This window comes from Dreissena polymorpha, chromosome 15, assembly GCF_020536995.1.
Source record: "Dreissena polymorpha isolate Duluth1 chromosome 15, UMN_Dpol_1.0, whole genome shotgun sequence".
In the NCBI taxonomy this organism is placed as follows: Eukaryota; Metazoa; Mollusca; class Bivalvia; order Myida; family Dreissenidae; genus Dreissena; species Dreissena polymorpha.
Genome location: NC_068369.1, coordinates 19,117,114 through 19,141,598, shown reverse-complemented (window position 1 = coordinate 19,141,598; position 24,485 = coordinate 19,117,114). Strand labels below are relative to the sequence as shown.

The window sequence follows — 24,485 nt, the reverse complement described above, 5'->3', positions numbered from 1 at the left end:
CTAGAGGCATGGCTCTTACAAGAGACGTGCTTTGTAATAATATGCTGAACGTATTTGTAAGTTAATTAACAATTGCATGATGAGTGATGAAGTTGTATATAAGACACGTCCTTTCACGTCCTCTATTTGTGACATGGACCCAAGATCCCGGGAGACCGTTGTTTAACGTGATACGCTGTCTCCACGTGATGAACATATATGGTAAACAAATGTATTTTGAAATCGCATGTTGAATGATGAAGTGATAGTCTGCACATACTTCAAAAGTGAGCCTTTGACCAATGAGTGTGACCTTTACCTTTGGGATGCGCGGACCGGGTTTACATGTGAAACACTGTCTATATACTTGGACAATAATTTGTTTTTAAGTTATTTTTTAATTGCACGATAAATAAATGACACAAGTTACACTACGGAAAAAGCGCAGGCAGATAAACGCATGTGCATATATAAAATCTACCGATGTGACTGCCATATTGAGCTTTCCGAAAGGTGGCTTGACAAACAATATTTGATTAGAAACGCCCTGCTAGTATGTAGAGGATAGTATAGCATCATTTCTCTAATTATCATTTTATAGATCTAATTATCATCATTGTTAATTTCAGGTCTTGATCATTGTCGATGGAAATAAAGATCCTGAAGCAAATAGTTGATACTTATTTAGTATGCATTTCTTTGTTATGGCTGAGAAACCGTTCAATTAATAAATGGTGCCCAACTCTGGCGTTAGCAAGTCGATTGCAACAAAATTTATGAATGCACAATATAAAAGGTATTTTTTATGTTTAATGAAAGTCAACGCAGTGGTTACTGGGAAACAGCTCCGAACAGACACAATTCCTCAATTTCAATAAATAATTGGGGCATAGCTCTGGACTCACTGAGGCTATACCGACTGAATTTACATCCGTGATATCAATAAGACAAATCTTCTGACCATATTTCATGAAGATTGGACAATAAATGTGGCCTCTAGAGTGTTAACAAGGTTTTACTATAGCCATATTAGGAAAAATGCCCCGCCATGGCGACAATGTTTTTCAACCAAAGGGCATCATTTCTGAACTCGTCCAAGATATTATTGGGATGAATCTTCTGACCAAGTTTCGTGAAGATTGGACAATAAATGTGGCCTCTAGAGTGTTAACAAGATTTTACCACAGCCATAAAAGGAAAAATACCCCGCCCCTTGGCAGCCATGTTTTTCAAGCAAAGGTTACCATTTTCAAACTCATCCAAGATATCATTTGGACAAATCTTCTGACCAAATTTCATGAAGATAGGAAAATAAATGTGGCCTCTAGAGTGTTAACAAGGTTTTACTACAGCCATATTCGGAAAAATGCCCCGCCCTCTGGCGGCCATGTTTTTCAACCAACCGGCATCATTTTCGAACTCGTCCAAGATATAATGGGATGAATCTTCTGACCAAGTTTCATGAAGATCAGACAGTGAATGTGGCCTCTAGAGTGTTAACAAGATTTTACTATAGCCATATAAGGAAAAATGCCCTGCCCATTGGCAGCCATGTTTTTTAAGCAAACGTAGTCCTTTTCGAACTCATCCAAGATATCATTGAGACCAATCTTCTGACCAAATTTCACGAAGATTGGACAATAAATGTGACCTCTAGAGAGTTAACAAGACAAATGTTGACGGCACACGATGGACGACAGACAAAAAGCGATCACAAAAGCTCACCATGAGCACTTTGTGCTCAGGTGAGCTAAAAACACATTTTCCGACAAATAGTGTGTTTGCTTCAAGATAATTATTTTATTTTATGCCAAAAACCTAATGAACATCAACGCAAATTTTCAACATCTTTCATATTCTTTTGTTACCTTCATAAAAAAATATTCAATAGTACGTAGTTGAAGCACTTAAACATTGTAAAGTTTGTAAAATATACAGATACCTTTATCATCGCTATGCTTTTAGGATGTCCCTATGAAGTTTCATGATCCTAGGCGTAAGCATTCTTGAGTTATCATTCGGAAACCATTTTACTGTTTCAAGTCACTGTGACCTTGAACTTTGACCTAGTAACCTGAAAATCAATAGGGGTCATCTGCCAGTCATGATCAATGTACCTATGAAATTTCATGATCCTAGGCGTAAGTATTGTTGAGTTATCATCCGGAAGCTATTTTACTATTTCGAGTCATTGTGACCTTAACCTTTGACCTAGTGACCTAAAAATCAATAGGGGTCATCTGCCAGTCATGATCAATGTACCTATGAAGTTTCATGAACCAAGGCGTAAGCGTTCTTGAGTTATCATCCGGAAACCATCTGGTGGGAACGGAGACCCCACGACACCAGTACACAATATAATCTGCAAATGTGGTCCTAAACTGCATCCAAGAACGTGTCACTGTGACCTTGACCTTTGACCTAGTGACCTAAAGATCAATAGGGTCATCTGCCAGTCATGATCAATGTACTTGAGTTCTTGAGTTATCATCCGGAAACCATCTGGTGGACAGACGGACATACGGACGGACCGACATGTGCAAAACAATATAAAAACTAATGTAACTACAAAACAAAACTTTGTTGAGGACTAATATGCGATGTAACAAACCAAATATCCGGGAAGTTATTTGTAATATCTTAATATTAGTAACTAAGCAGTTATAGAACGTCTAAGTCAGAAAAGGAGCATTGCTTTTGTTATTTTAAATAGGATGATACAAATACCTAGAACAATTTCATATCATTAGTAGCAATCTCTTAATTCTTTGGTTGTTTTCGATTGAAAATTTTAGGTGAATGTTGGCGGAGGGACAAACAGATGGACAGACGCCAATGGTGATAGAAGTACATTCACGTTATTTTGTAACGGGGTGATATTTACACAAATGATTTCAATGATCTTCGAATCAAGTATAGCTCTAAACGAGTGTGTGTATATCAGAGTTTATTTTCAGGACCTTCCTGCCTCTTCACGACGTCTTTGGAGCCCGACCTGCTAATGTGTGGAGCTCTAAATATGTTTCAAGTGACCGTAAACACGATAACAGTACAGGTTAAAACCACCCAGACATAACAGTTTTGTTTTCATTGGTTGAATTTCCATGCTGACTTGGGCATTGACCCAATGCAAAAAATTTCTGATTATAAATAATTCATGAGAACAATGCTTTTCTAGCAAAATCACACACATGGTCGATTCAAATAGCATTCTGATGGTAGGCATCTGTATATTTAGTTTAAACCCATTTATTTTAGTTTGATTGCATCGAAAGCCTAGGGCTTATATAAACGCTCTCGAGTCCATTTCCTGGGCCTAGAACCAGTACTTGGTGTCTTTGGCGGAGATCTAAAGAACGCTCCCACGGTGGGGATCGAACCCGTGACCTCCCAGTCACTAGGCGGACACCATATCCATTACACCACGGCGACCTCATTATCTGTATATTTAATTAACTTTATTGCGGTAAACAGGCTGGACATTTTCCTCCAGTGCGTTTTTGCCCACGTGTGATGAGTTCATGATTTACACATTAAATTAAGATAAATAATAAAAAATTAAACCTCAGATCAGCAAAGGCTGTGCCTATAATAGGTCTCGTCCAGAAAGGATTACCAAAAGTATGCAAAGGTTATTTATATTCGTTACACAATTGCAGTTAGATAACCTCTCCTAAATTAATAAAAATTTGACCAATTTGATTAATGTTCAATTTCAACGCTGCATACATTATTGCAAAAAAATGTTACGTTAGAAGTTTTATAAAGCTACGCTGAATAAAAACATAAATATATTGAGATAAGAATACAACAACAATTTTATACGTAACAACCATATGAGTAAGACTCACATATATACATATTTATTTATTTTTGTTCTTAATTTTATTAATACATGAATCATTTCTCAGAACCTATATAAAAATACATCACACTATAAAAACAAAAATAAATACACAAAACATCACAATTTTAACCTGTCCAAGATCATGTTTTTGATCAACTTATTAAATGACACCATTAAATCACAGTCCCTATGTCTCTTTCCCAGTTGTCAGAAGACTCAGAGCCTTGGTAAGATTGTCTATGGCAGTGTTCGCGTCCTCGTACTGTAACGCGCTGCTGGCGAATTTGCACAGTTTCATCGGTCTTTGGTACTCCTGGGTCCCTAATTTCACACCCTCTAGAAACAGGGATCAGTTAGCATAAGATAAGAACAACAATTTTTAAAATATGATTATTTAAGTACTGGGCCCTGACCTATCAAAGTACTTATGACACGTCTCAGTTGCAACTGAATTCTAATCACACAGCAAACTGACATGTATGATCAGTATGTTCTTATAATAAACGCAGTGTGAAAGATTGAAAGGAAATTAACATAATTACTTTAAAAAAAACTAATAAAATAAGTTGTTGCTTAGGTATTAAACTTCTTCTCAAATTGCATCATAACTTAAATTTGTCTTTACATGTTTTGATATTAATAAGATGGACTCCTGGTTGTAAAATGTCTGATAGAACAGAGTGTAAATTCAAAGTAAACATATTTTGAAAAAGATCAGGGATAATTGAAGGGACTTATAAACTTGTGACAATTGTTACTAAAACTGTAATTAAATATTAGGATTAGGTTTAAATAATTACAATAACATTTTAGGAAAAGCTATTTCAAAATGTGCCCAAATTGCAGTTTGAACCCGGGACTTCTGAGGCAAAATCTAAATTGCTTCAAAAATATTGCCGCATCTAATATTCCTTTCGATGCATTTAAAAAATTTTATCATCTACTCATTAAGGTTATGTTACTGTAAAATTTCAAGCGAGATCAACTCATTATATAAGGAGAAGTAAGAAATACGAGAGTCAAACATCTATATATCATATAACAGAAAAACTAACAAAGGGAAATAGTTCTTCAGAAAATTGCTGCATCCATAATTCCAATCTTTTACAATCTTCTACGCCTACACATCATTAAACATTGAAAACATCAGTGTATTCCATCCAGTAATTAAAGAGGAGCTAGAAACACAAGCTTTGGGACTTATGGGTAGACTTAAGGACAGACAAAAGCAATGTTAAATACCTACCCCCCACCCCTTTAAAATGGTATACATTTTAACTATGCTTCCATTAAATACTAATCAAACCTGTTGGTTTTGGTGGCTTCCAAGCAGTAGCAGCAGGCAAGGGCTGGGAGGGTGGAGCCTTTGCCCCATGATTGGGCTCCTGTGGGGTGGTGGGTGGGGCATGGGCTCCAATTGGGGGTCCCCCGGGGATGTGACTGTTTGGTGTGGGCAGATTATGGGTGCTGCCTGTGGGGCTGGGTATATAGGGGCCGGTCTGGGGAATGTAACCACTAGATGACGGTCCTGGTTTTTGGTGTTGTTCGAAGCCTATCGCTCCTCCACTTGCTTCAACGCCATTGTCACCAACTTTAGGGTGGTAAATAGAAAAATAAAATAATACATCATGATACCTGTGGAGCTCACATTCAAATAAAATTCCGTATTTTGAATGAAACAGAATAGTTATATAGAAATAATTTTTATTATACAAAATCACCATATTCATTAGCAATATTAGCCATTTTAGACATGATCATATTTTATCAGAAATTGCCTGGCTTGGTACAAATACTACTTTTATGTCTGGCATTATGAATGTGCAGTGAATAAAATCCAAACAAACAATAATTTTGCTGTATTTAAAATTCATGAAAAAAATTACATCAAACTTTTAATAATTTGCTTGTTTTTACTTTATGTTGACCAAAAAAGTAATTTCATTAATACAAAGATTTTTTGTAGCCAGTCACCTTTGGATCAGTTTTTAATGATATGGGTTAAATAATTTGGGCTAAATATAGAACTCTTAATTCAAGCCAAAATAATATAAACAAGAGCTGTCACCATAGGATGACATATGCCCCCTATAAACGCTTCGATAGAAGTTATGAGCATTTTTCGAAACCTAAACGCAGATTTCGAAACCTAAACGCGGACCCCAAGTTCAAAGTCAAGGTCACAGGGGTCAAAATTTGTGTGTGTATGGAATGGCTGTCCATATACAAATGCATACCAAATATGAAGGTTATATCTCAAGGGACATAAAAGTTATGAGCATTTTTCAAAACCTTAACGCAAAAGTATGACAGAAGAACAGATAGACAGATCACTATATGTCCACCTTCAGGGGCATGAAAATGATATTTAAATTCTAAACTTTGTATCTTATTGTACATTGTATTGTAAAATGAAGTGTATATTGTTTTGTAAATTGTTTTGCACTGTATTGTATATTGTATGACATATTGTACTTCATTTGTATTGCAGTGTTGTTGGATTCTATTGCATGGAATTAAATTGAGCCACACTCTGTGAATAATTGGGCTTAACCCTTTGCATGCTGGGAAATTTGTCGTCTGCTAAAATGTCGTCTGTTGAATTTCTAAAATTAGCATTTTCTTCGAATTTTTTTCAAAGAATACTATCAGAATAGCAAACAGTTTGGATCCAGATGAGACGCCACGTTCTGTGGCGTCTCATCTGGATCCAAACTGTTTGCAAAGGCCTTTAAAATTCAGCTCCAGCGCTTTAAGGGTTAATGGATGTGTGTAAAATTTAGACGGAAAGAGTCATCCCGTATTAGCCTTTGCAGGCTGTATTACGCGCAGTTTTTCAATGAATTGTACTAAATCACCTACAGTTAAAGCCCCCCTCTTCCCTGTTCTCTCCACCCAGCGGGCCAGGTTCAGGGGTTTCCCCATTCTTCCCCGTCCGCTCCACCCAGCGGGCCAGGTTCAGGGGTTTCCCCATTCTTTAAACATCGATGAATATATGCTGCTTTCCACTTGGCATTTTTGCGATTCTTTTCAATCTGTATAAAACCATATAAGAGAGATAGGGAAATGTTACATGTACATATATTTAGATTACCAAATGACAGTTATTACATCATTTTTACTGTTGTTTAACCTAAAACAAAACTTTAAACTTTATGACAAAACTGAATGTACATTGCAATATTTGAGAAAAGAGTCAACAAGATAGTATTGAATTTTTGTCAGTATGTAAAATTATTCTGTATGGTTTAATGATCTTAAAAGTTAACTTAAAAACGGGTTATAAAATGACTACTTGTTATTAAAACTTGTGAACATATTTTACAAAAGGGTGAGAACAGGGATGAAAGGCAAATATTTTCCAGTGATACGTGTAGCTTTTATCTCAAATGGACACAAAATACTTTAATCAAACTACTATTTAAGTTAAATTAAATAATCTTTAATAACAAAACTTACATCTTCACTGAGCTCCCCAAAGACAGAAAGGGTGTCAAAAAGCATGTCAGCTGTGTAGAAAGATTTCACTACATTCCTGGAAAAATAAGGTACATACATGAATTAAAATGTGATTATCACAAAACTTAACAAAGAGACTTTAAAAGTTTACAACTGATGGAATGAACAAACTTTGTATACAGACGGCATCAACTTTTTAAACTCAGAATACAAGTATATCAGTTATCACATACACGATCATAAATTTTCACAGAGGTAAGTATGTATAACCATGCAGAAGAAAATTTATAAAGGATATTATAATCATCAATTAGAAATTATTAGCATATCATTCTCTAACGTTTTATTGTCGACAAATACAAAACATAAGGCCCCAAAGGGCCCTGGGTCGCTCACCTGAAAGACTAAGATGGAAAGAAACAAAGATTACAACTCTTCAGCAAATATTTCAAATTATTGGTTGTTTTTTTTAGAGGTCACAATGACCTTGACCTTTGACCTAGTGACCCAAAAATGGGTGTGGCATGTAGAACTCATCAAGGTGCATCTACATATTAAGTTTAAAGGTTGAAGGTGGAAGCACTTTGATTTTAGAGCCTATGTTAAAGTTTTATATTAGAAGTCACAGTGACATTGACATTTGACCTAGTGACCCAAAAATGGGACTGGGTGTGGCGTGTAGAACTCATCAAGGTGCATCTACATATGAAGTTTCAAAGTTGTAGGTGGAAGCACTTTGATTTTAGAGCCCATAATAAAGTTTTATATGAGAGGTCACAGTGACCTTGACCTTTGACCTAGTGACCCAAAAATGGGTGTGACATGTAGAACTCATCAAAGTGCATCTAAATATGAAGTTTCAAAGTTGTAGGTGGAAGAATTTTGACTTTAGAGCCTATGTTTAAGTTTTATATTAGAGGTCACAGTGACCTTGACCTTTGACCTTGTGACCCAAAAATGGGTGTGGCGTGTAGAACTCATCAAGGTGCATCTACATATGAAGTTTCAAATTGTAGGTGGAAGCACTTTGATTTTAGAGCCAATGTTAAGGTTTTAGCACGCCGCCTACGGCGGACGACAAGCTGGCTATGACAATACCTCAGGTTTTCACCAAAAAAAGCCTAGCTAATAAGGTGTTCAAAAGTATTCACAATAGGCCTATAAAGAAAATTACCCCACCCACCCTGGCGGCCATGTTTTTAATACCCAGATTTTTAAAAAATATATATATAAGGAAAATGCTTCTTACATACATATAGATAAAACTGCCCCATCCCCTGGCAGCCATGTCTTTCCACTGATCATGAACATTTTCAAACTCATACAACATATCAATAAAACCAATGTTTTGACCAAGTTTCATGATGATTGGCCAAAAAATGTGAACCCCGGGGTTCATGTTACTAGATGGATCAAAACCATTTTTTAACTCAACAGTCGTATCCAGGAAAAAATCTTCTGACCAAATGTCATTAAGATTGGGCAAAAAAAAGTGTCTTCTAGACTTTTCACATGTTTTCTTATATACATATAGAGAAAACTGCCCCATCCCCTGGTGGCCATGTTTTTCCACTGATCACGACCATTTTCAAACTCGTCCAAGATATCCACTTAACCAATGTTTTGACCAAATTTCATGATGATCAGGCAAAAAATGTGACTTCTAGAGTGTTCACAAGCTTCTTCACTATATAAATATAAGGAAAAAGACCCCCCCCTCCTGGCGGCCATGGTTTTTTACCAAGCCAAACCATTTTCAAACTCAACCGACGCATCCTGGAAACAAATGTTCTGACCAAATTTCATGAAGATTTTACAAAAAATGTGACTTCTAGAGTGTTCACATGTTTTCACTATATACATATAGAGAAAACTTCCCCGCCCCATGACGACCATGTTTTTTCACCGATCTGGACCATTTTCGAACTCGTCCGAGATATCAATGAAACCAATGTTTTGACCAAGTTTCATGATGAATAGGTGAAAATTGTGACTTCAAGAGTGTTCACAAGGTTTCTCTATAGCCATAAAAGGAATACTGCCCCACCCCCTGGCGGCCATGTTTTTCAATGGACCAAAACCATTTTTGAACTCAACCAACATATCATTAAGACAAACATTTTGACAAAGTTAAATGACGATTGGGCATCAAATGTGACTTCTACAGTGTTCACAAGGTCTTAGGTTTTTCCTTTTTTTTGACCCACTGACCTAGTTTTTGACCCAGCATGACCCAGTTTCGAACTCGATCGAGGTGTCCTTAAGACAAATGTTCTGACCAAGTTTCACGAAGATCGGAAAATAAATGTAGCCTCTAGAGTGTTTACAAGGCAGATGTTGACGACAGACACACAACGCACGAAAGGCGATCACAAAAGCCCACCATGAGCACGTTGTGCTCAGGAGAGCTAAAAATAGTAGACAAAGACAAACAGTATTTAGACAAACCAATAAACACAAGAGAATAACAAATTCTGATCCTTGGAAAAAAAGTTCTAATTATAATTGCAAAATGTTTGTCAAATCAAGCTAGATAAATTTCAATTAATATGTGTGTAGGCAAATAAACCATTAATAAATTTACTTTTTCTAATCAGTGGAGCTTAAAATTCTATAAACTTAAGTTCAAATCATTGTTTATTATCCAAAAAATAATGATATATCAGAAAGGTTTTAAAACAATATGCAACAAAACTTACAGTTTGTGTTAATGGTAAGATAAAATTAACTAATAATGTATTATAAGACAGGGAACAAACTTAATAAATCTTGAAGCTCTGTCTTCATTATCAGCATAGAGGAAGACTTCAAGGCATAGCTTTCCATGTGAGCCTGGCCAACCACTTCATTGTGAATCACCTCGATGTTTACTTCCTTCTTCACCTAGCAACCAAAAATCATATGCAAGATTGTTTTCAATTTCTGTGGTTTTCTTGCTGTTGTTTGTCTGTGTGTGTTGTTGTTTCTGTTGTTGTTTTTGTTGTGTGTTGTTGTTTTTTGAGTTTCTTTTTTGGGGGTGGGGGGTAAGCATCTTGGGTTATCATCCGGAAACCATTTTACTATTTCGAGTCACTGTGACCTTGACCTAGTGACCTGAAAATCAATAGGGGTCATCTGCCAGTATTGATCAATGTACATATGAAGTTTGATGATCCTAGGCCTAAGCGTTCTATTGTTATCATCCGGAAACCATTTTACTATTTCGAGTCACTGTGACCTTGACCTTTGACCTTGTGACCTGAAAATCAATAGGGGTCATCTGCCAGTCAAGATCAATGTACCTATGAAGTTTCATGATCCTAGGCCTAAGCGTTTTTGAGTTATCATCCGGAAACCATCTGGTTGACGGACGGACCAACCGACAGACCGAAGGACGGACCGACCGACATGTGCAAAACAATATACCAGCTCTTCTTCGAAGGGGGGCATAATAAATGTGATGTGAAAATCCCGAATGTAATTAATAAAAGGAAGCGGCTACAGGTACGGATCCGTACCTCTAGAATCTGGTTTTAGAGGTACGGATCCGTACCTCAAGCCAAATCACTAGGGTTTTGCTGCAGGTACGGACCTCCCGTTTTCACATATCGTGTGCCCTTTTTCATAGTCAAATTGTTCCACACTTATTAAAATTAACAAAGGCAAACATTACAAGGTAAGGCCTTATATACAACTTCGGTTGTTTGCACGTGCATGCTCTTAGCGTGTCAAACTGTGAAACATCTACCGAATTAAAACAATGTCTGTTTTCCACGTTTTAGTAATTGCGTTTATGGAAGCTACTTTTTACAAACAATTTAAGCTAAGTATGAACAATGTAATTGTCTTCAATAGGACAGATTATGTCTTTAATGTGCTTTCTAAAGTGCGTTAGCGCATTATTTGGAAATGTTAATTGCCTTTAATTACAAATTGAGTGCAATATTGAGTGCAATATGAGTACATACCAGCTTACAGTATTAAACTTCAAGAGTTATTTTCCTATATTTTCGTGCGCAATTGGATTTTCCGTTTTATCCATTTTATGTTGTCTTTACAAATTGTTGTATGACAAATTATTAAATTCTTATTAATTAATAGCTCTATCCATCCTTCGATTATCTGTCTTAATATCATATTCCTTAATTTACAAATATTTTTTCTACCATTTTTCTAGTTCAGTGAGCGCTAAGCGCTAATACTCTCTGATGCATGAGAGAGTTAAATAACTAAGTCGATGTAAAACAGCCCATTTTATTCTCTGAAATATTTCTATAACATAAAAAAATAATAAACTGCTATCAATTTGATATATATTGTTATCAGAAAATGAACTGCACAATTCCTTATATAAAATTAAACATTTCTAAAATTATACAATAACTTCTTAAAATTTTGTTAATTGAAATTAATTGAAACTATGTTACTTAGGATTAAATAAAATTATTAAATAAAATAAAGATAAAAATGAGATGATACATTATTGTATGAAATTGTAATTTATCCACAACATATTAGACTTCATAAAAAAACAATGATTCAGATTTAATAATGTTACAACGCACAGTAGAGCACATGAATGCAAATCCCAGTGCGTTAGTCAAGGCGATTTCAAATAAGGAGAATGAAATGCGCCGTTTGTTTTATCATGATGCAAGGATGAGAAAAACATTCGAAACATATTCCGAATTTGGTTGTATTAACACTACATATAAGGTTAATGATCTCCGCATGCCCTTATATATTATGCTTGTTAAAAAATGGAAATGGGCAAAGTGAAAATGTTGCTCTGTGGTTAGTAGCGGATGAGACAGAGGGTATGATCACACAAATGGATCAATTGAAAAATGGTCTAATTATTTAAGGACCAAAATCCTGCATGGGAGACTGTAAAAACGGTCATGTTTTGTCGAGCGTAAAGTTTTTTCCAGAGATTTTTTTTCCCGGGGCTTCACTTCGGGTGTGTTTGTTTTATGCGCTGAAAACATTTCGTAGGGAAGTCACTGCAGAAAAAATGGGTGTGAGCCGTGTTTATAATTATTATGTTGCCCCTCATATGGTCACTATGTCAGAATATAATTGAACGCTCCCATCTGTAAGACGACAACGCTTTCACAGCAGTAGCAGTATTATATTATATACCAAACCGGTGTTCCTTGGTTATTATCGCGAGCGAATAATTTGCATTTGATTTAAAATTGAGGTAAATACTTTATTGTTATTGATCTTACATAAGTGTGGAACAATTTAACTATGAAAAAGGGCACACAATTGAATATGTGATCAAGGGAGGTCAGTACCTGTAGCAAAACCCCAGTGATTTGGCTAGAACCAGATTCTAGAGGTACGGATCCGTACCTGTAGCCACTTCCTTAATAAAAATCAACTGATTTATAATCATCCATATTCTCCGCCAAAGATTTATACACGTTTAGCCTCGTCACGTGATATCTAAAAATGGCAACAGCAGCAGTATTGTGAAACTGGTCTATACCAAAACATATTTATCTATGCCTATAGACCAGTTCACGCGTGACGTCACGCGCACCTGCGTGTTTACATCCGGGCTATATTGGTAGTCAAAAGAAAGATACAATCAATGGGGAGAAATAGAGCGTGATCGGTTAAATTTAAACGATTATATTTAGATTTTATTTTTCAACATGCCAACAAGTTGTTCTACGTTACTGAAACAAATAAGATTGAACACAATGAATAAATAGATCAAATCTAAATAAAAAACATTTACAAATTAACCATAATGTCTGGGCAGGGACCTTTACCCTGGTCCGGGAAAACTAACATGTTGACACATTAAATAAACATTTAATTAAATTAAATGCAATAGTTTTCATTTGATTGTTTGCATCAATCTTAAAATCGTTTAAGCCTTTGTATACCGGTGTTTTATTGCCCCTTTGTTCTGCCTAATCCGATTATCTCGTTTTGATCAGATATTGTCCAGACCTAACTAACAACATGGTGTCATAAATCACACTAGGTGGCAGATGACAGTCTGGTCATTAAACGCAATTGATGATGCCACCATGTCTTCATTCTGGTAGTATTAAGTAACTAGGCATTTGGTTGAATAAATTTACCACCGACATACTTAACAGTTGCTTAAATTAGATATGTTACATAATTATTGTACACATTTGAAGTCTATAGATTATCAGAAATTGAACACGGTAAAGAAAAAGGCCCGTTTTATTTATAAAAAATAAAGTATTTATGAATTATAAAATGTAAATAAAAAATATTTAACGTATTTAGCGGGCATCGGTTAATTATAAATACGTCATTCAGTATGAAGATGTAATGTTACGGCAATGCACGAAATACATCATAAAAACAAGAAATTACGTTTGACATCAATGGGGTTAAATAATAATGAAACAATGTGTATATATTATATTATATATGTATATATATTATGTTGTGTGTGTGTGTGTGTTTGTGCGTGTGTGTTAAATGTTAGATAGTTGTCACTCATACTTGATCACTAGTAACGAGTTTACAAAATACATGAATACACAGTTCAATTTGCATCATGTGAGGTCATGTTTTTCAGTTAAATGTTAATATTCCTCAAGTAATTCTCTGAACAATACCCATCCAAATTAAAATAACATGTAAATACCGTCATGAACTTCGCTTTTAATAGGGCTTTGTAGTACGTTTATTTTCAATGAAACACTTACACATTCTAGTTTACGCATGCAATTGATAATTATAATTTTATAATTAGATGTATCATTATTTTTATTGAAGCTTTTCTGCAAATAATTATACAGCTAATGCATAGAGCTCTTTGTTGCGTCGAATTGTCTGTCGTTCAGTCTTCAGACAATCTTAATTACTTTTATGCTAATGACGCGTTCTTTTAAAATGCAAATAAATGTGTTAATGCATTCTTTTGGCACTGAACATAATATTTTTTAAATATTATTGAGGTGTTGTTTTTTAAGTTTCTTTTCGATGTATTGACTAAACAAGTCTCGTTATCCATATGCTTTGCGTTAGCTGTAAGCAATGCTTTTTGACTACCAGTGCATTGCGCATGCGTGAAAATCGGGAATCAAAACAATAATGGAGGTTTCGGTAAATGACAAGTTCGGTAAATTGATTTATATAGTAAATGCCGTGGAGGTTTCGGTAAATTGGTATAAATAGGGATTATCGCACCTTTTGTCGATAAGCGTGCACATTAATTGAGTATTTATTTATAGAAATGTTCATACACAGATGAGTCCATGGGAGAATATACCACTTTAAAATAACATTTTAATTAACTGATATCATCTTTTGCAACGTATAACCAGTATGTTCAAAGGCCAACGCGTTTGTAGTTTTACCGCAACATTGCACAATCATTTAAAGTTTTGAAACAAGTTCACTTTTCAAATAAACAACTTGATGTACCGTATTGCCAAAGGATTTATTTGACATTTGATCAAAACGGGTTTTGCGACTTATTGACTGCATCAACATAAGCTATGGGATGAGGATATATTAGATGTTGTTTTTGTAAAATTGGTTTTGCCTGCGAAAACACTAGTTGTGAATTATAAAATATTCTCCGCCCAAAGATTGTTTCGCATATGGCTTGGTTAATTATTTCTTGTTTTGATTGCATTGACATTCCTCTGAAAATATATTCTAGCATCATACGTTAATGTTCTTCTGGCGGCGCCACATACATTATTTCCGTGGATTTTGTTTGAATGGGCAATTTCGCGGTTGCCAAATATATTTACATATAAATGAATATTTTAACCCCAGAAATATTACCATGACTTAAGTCAAATAACCAATTGCCTTGACATAATATTAAATTATCAAAATATTATATATTTAAAAAAACGAATTCTCGGTTAGAAATTTGTGTAATAAACTGGTTTTTATTTCACTAGATTGAAAACGTGGCATTTGTACTCTAATAACACTGGCATGTTTTGCAAACGAGGCAACTCGCTACATATAGCGACCTTTTCTTTCGTAAATAGAAATGTTATGCTTCATATCCGGTTGCGTGTTTTTCTGTTTACCTGTTTTATCGATTGAGTTAGAAATAATAAAGGCGTTTTGAAATTAAGGTAACGCACTTCCTTTTAAATCTTGTTAATTTACGTAAGTACATACATTTTTGGCCTGGGGCAAAGCCCCTTGGCCATAGTACTCATACCGTTTTTTTAGGTAAGCTAACTTGGCTGGCTGCCAAAACAACCACGAATGAATGAATTTGGAAAAGTCCGATTTACCACTTGGCGGTCATTTATGCGCAATCAAAGAAGAGGACCTATACAAACAAATAGGTCCCTGCAAAGAATTCTCAATAATCAATTACTAGTATCTTGGATTAACTGTTCTTATGGACGTTTTCTATCCCCATGTAATCTTTATCAAAACATTTCCATAGAAATTGAGTATTTAATAAGTATTGAGTAATTAATTAATAATTAGCATTATTAATCTATAAGTTAAAAAACAATTCAAATTTTCACATTGGATATTATTCGTATATTAATATTATACTTTCATAGTATACAATATCGGTAGTAAGCATTTGTTTCATAATACTGTTATTAAAAACTGATAAAAAATGACATAATCATGTAATTAAGTATAAAAATATGTTTTTATTATAATTACAGGATGGCATAGACGCATCAACGCACAAGCGTGTTCCGCAAACCTCGGTCTGTACAAGTTGGCCAACCTTCTCAGAGAGGAATCTGAGACAGTTGATCTTCAGATACGGCTGGTGAGCCAGCACCTTCTCACGAAGATCAGACGAAAGAAATATGTTGCGATGCACGGCAGACTACATCAAGCATGGGATGACTACGAAGAGGAGAAGCTGACAACCACTGATCTACTGAGGATCATCAGCCATATCAATGCCCTAGGACCATCCACGGCGGTCCACCACATGCTCGACGACGACGAGTTTTGAACGATGTGAATGACTGATATTGTTGAAATGTCACATTAAATTGTACTGTGTCATAAATGAATCTCATTTTTATTAGAAATGAAATGAAATTAAATCGGCATGCGGAAACTCTGAATGATACTAATGTGTGGTATTAATATTGTACTGTGTCATAAATGTATCGTATTAATATGTGACTACGCCCTCATTTTTTTTAAAAATGACATGAAATATTCAAATATGTCATATATATTAAATATAAATATTGTATCCATGTTTTACTTGTTGCTTATTTATAATATATGGTAAATAAAACGGATTACAAAGTCAATCAGTTATTATGTTTTTATTCAACGGATTTGTTGAGGCAAAAAATGATATCAGTTATTTTGGCCGTAAAATCCATTGTTCCAGTACAGTAGCCAGGTGCCTGTGTATTAAGCTGATACGATAGTGATCATCACAGCAGCTTGCTATTACACAGTGTATTCATTCTGCTGGCGTTGTGTTAGATGTCATTTTTATCAGTTTTCAATTATGTGTATCTCTTCGCTTAACTCAACGTTCAATGGCACGCGCACTTAACAAAATTATAAAACATAACGCGTATCATTTTATTATTTTTTATTAATTATGTACACGTATTAGATTTTATATATTATTTTTTTCTTGTGTTTTTCTCAACCAGAAAGAAATAATAAAACATGTAATATAAAATTCAACATTTGGCTCTTACAAGAGGTGGCCTCCACGTGGCAAGAGCTGGGCAACATATTCATTATGTTGGCAAACTACCTCATGTTTATATATTGAGAAATTGAGTGTTTATCGGTGGTCTAAATTACTATTGCGCTTTATATTTAAACTGAAATCATTTTTATTATATCATGTCTACAATATTTTACAAGACACTTTTTTAATAGCATTAAACTTAATTTAAGATCTTACATTGATTCCGCCATAAATCATTATTTATTATTACTATTATGTTATTTAAATAAAAGCACCAATTATTAAAAAAAACAGTATTGCGTTATTTAAATCGTTAATTTACCTACAATTTCCTAACAGAATTTGTTGTTCAGAGGTAGCTCATTCATTTCCCTTAATTCTTTACCGTAGGCATAGCATTAATTACTCAATTCAAAATTAATCCACAGTTTGCAAATAAATGCCCCTGATGTTATTGTAAGCCAATTATAGGTGTCATTAACACCTCGTTGTAGGTATACCACCTCTATAAAAACCAATTTACCGAACCCTCCATGGCATTTACTATATAAATCAATTTACCGAACTTGTCATTTACCGAAACCCCAATGAACTGGCCTATTGTTTCAACAATATAACTGCCAACTGGTCATTTGCATATAAGATGTTCCAGCAAACATGTCGCTCTTCGCATTTTACTCTCATTTATTTTACTAGCACACTATTATGCTTTTCGCTTATATAAAGCAAACAAAACAACTATTTAAAACGGGTTGTTCACATTAATGTACGATATCATGACTATTAGTCATTGTATCCGAAAATATCAATATCCGATATTACAACAATTACGAAAACAACTACTTAATTTCCGGCTTACAATAATACGAAACCACCGGATCCCTCTTGTCATGTTCTGTCGCAGTCTTCAGATAATGCTGAATTTGTTTTAATTGTTGTGGAAGCGGAGGAAGCCCCGCACCAGACATGATTTATGAAATTTTGCAATGTTTTCGTTTTCTCGTGATTGTACTACACCGTACATGTAATTCAAGGTTACATTACATCGATTTTGTTCGCAATTTGTCACACTCCATTGTAAAGGGACTAAGTAAAATCGAGTAATAGCTGGGGCATCTCCTTAGAAAAATCTTAGTATTACGTAATAAATAATGGCAAATATAAACGACTAGAACTAGTATCCGGGACGTGTGTCCCACATTGAACCTTGATGATGTTCTACACGTAGATAAGCCCTCGTCCCTCTGGAAAATATCCCGGATTTCGCCTAAGCTATCGCCCTTAATAGCCACCCTGATGGCACAACTGGGAGGATTCCTCTCTAGATCGTACCCAACAGTGTGCTCATTGTGTGGGATACACACGGAAAACAAACTACTTCATTCAGTGTGTTTTTGTTCGAAAAGGGAACTGTTACGTGAATCACTTTGGGATGCTGTCATTTACCAAAAGGGGGTTCAGTGTTTTATAAAATTAACACGAAAGACACCATTAGAACAAATCGTAACGTTGTTTGAAATGACGCTATCAACTACAGATGACAATCGCCTCAATAATCAATTAGCAATCCTATTGCTGAGACTAGTTTGTTAGTTTGTGAGTGTCCTTATTATAAAATCGTCTCTCTAGTGTTGTTTATATGCATGTACATCACGGATTCTAGATTACACTCCGTGATGTACATATATTATTATACATATATTATTATCTATTGTATATATTAATGATGTAAATACTTGTTGTAAATGTGTTAAGCTCTCCATGAATGGAGGAAATAAAGAGTTTTCTTTCTATGTATCAAAATAAAATAGTTTAAATTTGTCGAGCATTATGTGAAAAAAAAATCATTTTATAATTTAATACCTGTATATTTGACACCTTGAATGTTTACTTCGTCTTGTTGACCTTACTATTGTGGTTATTCTTTTATGTATATAGGTTGGCTATTTTCTAGTTTCTTGTTAGAAATATCTGAATTTTACATTATTTATAATTGCATATATTAAAAAAACTAAAATTAGCTACATGTGTATGTATAAAAAGAAAATAGTTCAAATATCTCGTGCATTATGAGAAAAAAATCATTGTATAATTTGGGACCTGTATATTGTGCCACTTTTACTTGTTGAACGTAATAATAACATTTTGCTTATTCATTATGTTTATTTGTTGGATTATGTTTATTACAAAGCATGCACGTGCAGTTGGTCATAGCGATCTCCACGATCAAGTTGTCTTAAGTCATGAGATCGATTCCTACTTGGGGTTTTCTTTTTTATTGGGACAAATATCCTTATTTTCTTGGCTCAAGTTTCTCATCTTGTATTGTTTAATTAATACTCATGTGGTTTAAAAATCCCGTTCCATATGTGCATTTTTGATAAGTTTACATTTATAATGTAATTGTTTCTCAAACAAATGGATAACGAAAATATAAGGATCTTAATTTCAATCATATTACATTTGCAACTAAATTAGTTCACCATCATGCAAACATATATTTCCTAGTAGAGTTGTTCTCTCGTGCTTATACATCTATTAATTAAATGAAACGGGGGTTATGCGGATGCATATAAACAGGTTAACATGTGCTTTAAATTAAAGGCGCTGAACCAAAACGGACAATAACGGAAACATTAATGCGCTACCGGTTAATACGCGAAATCATCGGACCATATCGTTATATAAACATTGGAAAATGCAGGATATTTCGAGTATTCCTAGTGAAAATGTCAACAAAACCACGTAAGTAAGCCAAATAGTGTTGTTCATGGAACAAAATGGTATATCAGCTAATGTTAAACGCCAATGTGACAATAAAACAGTGTATCAGTACGAATGAAAGAAAAAGAACCACATTGTAATTAATAGGTAAAGAAATCAAAGTACTGAAAGTACTGGTTTGACGATGCTTTTGAAGAGGATGGATATATAGAGGATTTGTTTTATTCGGTGGAATATCGATTTTCCCAGAAAAACAGCGAAAAATATCGATATTTTCACTGTTATTTTTCACTGGTTAAAACAGTGAAATACCAGTTTATTTTACTGATATTTCTGTATAAATCACCGGAAAAAATAAGCATCCATTTAAGTTAATCTACATCACCACAATTGTGTAATTTTTATTGCTTGTCATTTATCCGCAGGTCAATAGTTAATGGTTGTGGTGCAATAGTTTTCGTTCTTGGACACTGCATTCCCTTCGATGAGATTTATTTACCTAAATATCTCATATTTGAACTTACAATTCTTTTGGGAGTAATGGTCCAGACAACTGGATAAAACAGCAACAATATGCTAACCCATTATTTTTCGAGGAACATAATTGAGAATTCCTGTGCTAGCCGCCAATCACAGTATGTTGGGGTATAATAATAGTCAAATTTTGTTTTTCTTCTCAAAAGATTGTCGTAGATTATAAGTTAAGGAATATATCATCCAAGACTACAACTTTTAGAAAGCCATTTTTTTCATTTATTTTTATTGATAAACAAGGTTTTGTAACAATCTATACTATACATAGATAGCTTTGACAGCATAATGTGGCTCACCTGAAACTGATTGTTTCCTAGTGGTGTTAACTATATTTTCATGAAGATCTAGAAAAAAAGGCATTGTGAGTATGAACAAACTATTTGCGTCTATCCGATCTAGTTGAGCCTTGTTACCGAGTTCCTACTTTTATTTATTTGAACATTCTGATCAACTGCCATGAAGATCAGGTAAAAAATGTGAGTGTCAACATAGATTTAAATGATTTTAGTTATTGATCAAATGCTTGGAAGCACATGACCCACTTTGGAACGTGACCTGTTAATCACTGAGACTAGACCTTGTGACCTAAATGTTGAATATGCTACTTTCAAGCTTGACTTTGAAATCATTTAAAATAATGTTCTAACCAATTTACAAGTGGATCAGAGAGAGAATGTGACCACTAAAGTATTAACAGACTTTTTCTTATATTTGACCTAGTGCCCTAATTTTTGATAGAATATGAAACCCAGAATGACATAAAGGTGACTAGTTTCATAAGAATCTGGCAAAGAGGTGACACCCACATTTAAACATTGTAAAATGATATCTTATGTGTTCACAATAAACTTTGTATAAAATACAACAGACAAAGAGTAATAACAAAAGCTCACCTTGTCACATCATAACAAGTGAGCAAAATAACCAAAACTATGACATCATATAATTGCTTAGTTACTTCCAATAACAATAAAATTTTACTTTTGAAACAAATACAATACCTTCCCTTTCTTACTACAGGCTGTTCTAAAACAAGATAGCCCTTCATCGCTCACCCAAAACTCCTTCTATAGTTTCTAAAACTTGTGTATGATTTGACTAAGTTGTAACCTAGCTAAGCCTGCACATGACCAACTTGCAAATTGAGCTTTTGATTTGATTAAGATGGACATTGTAAGCAATTTTCATAAAAATCAGGAAGATAATGTGACCTGTAGAAAGGTAAACAACGAGTGTGGTGCCTACGTGTGTGTTGTTTAGTTGTAGTATTTGCTGTTTTCAACAGTATTTCGAGCATAATCAACAGTGTTTTAGTCATTTCTCGTCGTAAATTTAAAACTCGTTAGCATATTTTATACCTGATTTATGAGTTAATAAATATTCATAATCCGATTCGACACTGTTACAAACATTATGCAAGTTAGCATTAATTTGATATGTGGGATATTGTTAAGGAGTTTTTTTGCGCTGTCGAAAACAAACACTATACAATACAGGTCGAAACATTATAGAAAATATATTTAGTTCATTCATGAAAAGAATAGTTATATGTTCATTCTGATATGTCATATTTCTTGAGTGATATCGTAAACAATATTGCTCATAATAAATATAGTGTGTAGTGTATGTAAATAGCTTGGTATTTTACACAAATGTACCGATATTTCTTTTCAGTGAATCTTCAAGACATTAGTACACAATTTTAATGGTAAAAAATCCCTTCCTAACAATCAGTTTCTTGCATGGGTCGCGAAGGGAAACACTCTTATTACTTCTGCAAGAAAATCTGGCTGCATTCAACTTTGCGAAAGCGGTTAAATGAGTTTTTTATTGTATATAGAGTACTTCGAAACATTTTACATGGTGACCAAGTACGCGATTGTTGTATTTAAAATCCTAAAGACACTTTTTATGTCGTTTCTATGCGTATTAGTTTGAATTTATATGATTTGACCTTCATTGTACTCGCTGAATAAATTATATTGCGATTATAAAATCATAATGGTGCATTACACGTGTATTTTTGTTAACAGATAACATTTACAAACTTTGATACTGATAAATGCGTTGTCACTGTGTCATTAATAATTATTGGTACCCCCCTTTAGAGAACAAGGGTATACATGTAGTTTAATTCTACGTTACAGGTTGCCAACAAATATTAATTGTTGTCCGGGCAAAATAAAACCAATCACCACGTTGAAAGTAAAAACAAAGTCAGTGAAAAAGTTCAAATGAAAAAAAAACAAATTCAAAAGAAAAAAATAACAGTATACAACTAGTTATATAAGACTACGGCAGGTATATTAACAGTGCACTACGACGAAGACACCCAATGGCCGAAACTATACGTACTTCAATGAGATCGATACAATAGCCGTTTTCGGAAGACACACATACTGGGCATAACCAGATTTCATAGCGTGCTGCGCAACAACACATTTATAATTGAGCTGCCCAAGAACGCATTAATAATTAAGCTGCGCAACAACGCATTATTAATTGAGCTGCGCAGCAACGCATTAATTATTATGCTGCGCAACCACACATCAATAATTGAGCTGCGCAACAACGCATGAATAATTGAGCTGCGAAACAACGCATTATTAATTGATCTGTTCAACAACGCTTTTATAGTTAATATGCGCAACAACGCATTAATAATTGAGCTGCGCAACAACTTGACTCAGCAGAGAAACCCAATTAAATAAAATGACGCAGATGCGCAACCAAATAACACATCCCTTTTATCGTTGTTTATCAGCGAATTAATTATTTATGAGTGAATAATGCGTTTCATTCTTTTTCAATGTTTATTTAGTAGATTACAAGTAATATAATATTATAAAAACAACGCATTTTTATCGATTGTAAGTTTTGGTTAGTGTATTACAAATACAAATGATGAATACGGTTTGCATTAATTACATTCTACGGTTTTTTGCAAAAGTATCAACACCTGCCAATAAGTATCTGTTTCATGTTGTGTAACATTAGATCTTGAAAGACCAATACGAAATTTATATTTAACAAGTTAACATATTAGTTCAGCTGGTACACATACCGGTGTTCCTACATTACACTGATTAATTGTCACTAATAAACGAAAATACACAATTAGAATTAGTTTGGTATATTAATATTACTCGGAGAATGATGATGCTAAATCCGTCAACATCGTGCCTGTGCCTTCGTTCAAGGCACCTGTGATTTCGCTTCTCAAGGCACCTGTGACTTCTCTTCTCAAGGCACCTGCTAGCCCATTCAGAATGCCGCTCCCCTTGGGAGCATTCTGTGCCGGATATTGTGGCCTAGGTGGCTGAAACGGCAAATAGCCCGGACTAACTGTCGATACGTTCGGGTAGAGGTTATATTGAGGCGGCGAATATCCCACTGGAGAAGGCATGTTATATTGAGGCGGCAAATTTGCCACTGGAGAAGGCACTGTTGTTAGCTGCCATAGCGGGTAGGCTGAAAAAGGGACACGTTCGTAAAACTCAGAGAAACAAACCAGTTCAGTGTACTATGTAGCTTTGGGATTTATGTCTACATATGTTGGCCAAATAAACCATTTTACCTTCAAGGATCGATTTTCAGCTTACTCAGCGAAGCGGGTACATTAATGCATTTTTATATCAACCAACAGTATACGTAAAGACCGCAAAGCTGAATTGTGACATCTTGAAATGTAATCAGCCTGCATGCCAAGTTTGACCTACGTGCTTGTGCGCCCTGTGCAAGGCTTGCTACTGTAGCAGCTCTACGCGCAGCCACTCGCCGTCTCCACAGGTAATACACCAGTACACACACACCGATCACGACTGCTGTGCCGACGCCGACGCCAACCCAAGACCCAACTGACAGTGTGAGGGTACAGCAGCTCGCGTAGGTCGAGTATGAACTATAGCAGCAGCCATACGTGCAATACGAAGTCTGCAGATAACTCGTGTAGCAGCTGTCTCCCCCATACACGCAGCCTAAATAAAATATATGAGTCGTGTTCTGAGAAAACTGGACTTAATGCATGTGCGTACAGTGTCGTACCAGATTAGCGTCCGCACAGGCTAATCAGGGACGACACTTTCCGCTTTTATTGTTTATAGTTTCAAGGAAGTCCCTCCTTACCGAAAATCAAGTTTAGGCGGAAAGTGTCGTCCCTGAATAGCCTTGAGGACTGCACAGGCTAATCTGGAACGACACTATACGCACATGCATTAAGCCCAGTTTTCTCAGAACACGACTCATATGGACTCACGGTTTTGTCTGAAGACAGCAATGATATTTAGGACAGGG

The 24,485-nt window shown here is 35.0% G+C and overlaps 1 protein-coding gene across 3 annotated transcripts in view; it reads right to left on the bottom strand.

Annotated features, from left to right (window-relative positions):
- Positions 1–3,826: 3,826 nt before the first annotated feature.
- The window catches only part of LOC127860006 (vacuolar protein sorting-associated protein VTA1 homolog), a 172,804-nt gene continuing 152,145 nt past the window's right edge, over positions 3,827–24,485 (bottom strand). Inside the window, exons 1-6 of one of the 3 annotated variants that reach the window (XM_052397691.1) lie at positions 17,794–17,980; positions 10,045–10,168; positions 7,286–7,361; positions 6,689–6,861; positions 5,133–5,417; positions 3,827–4,162 (exon numbers count right to left, since the gene is read on the bottom strand). In XM_052397691.1, coding sequence (XP_052253651.1) covers positions 4,014–4,162; positions 5,133–5,417; positions 6,689–6,800 — 546 coding nt within the window. In that variant the 5' untranslated portion in view covers positions 6,801–6,861; positions 7,286–7,361; positions 10,045–10,168; positions 17,794–17,980 and the 3' untranslated portion in view covers positions 3,827–4,013. Of the gene's footprint in view, positions 4,163–5,132; positions 6,569–6,688; positions 6,862–7,285; positions 7,362–10,044; positions 10,169–17,793; positions 17,981–24,485 lie in introns of those variants that run through there. The other 2 variants (XM_052397692.1, XM_052397690.1) reach the window with 2 other exon arrangements.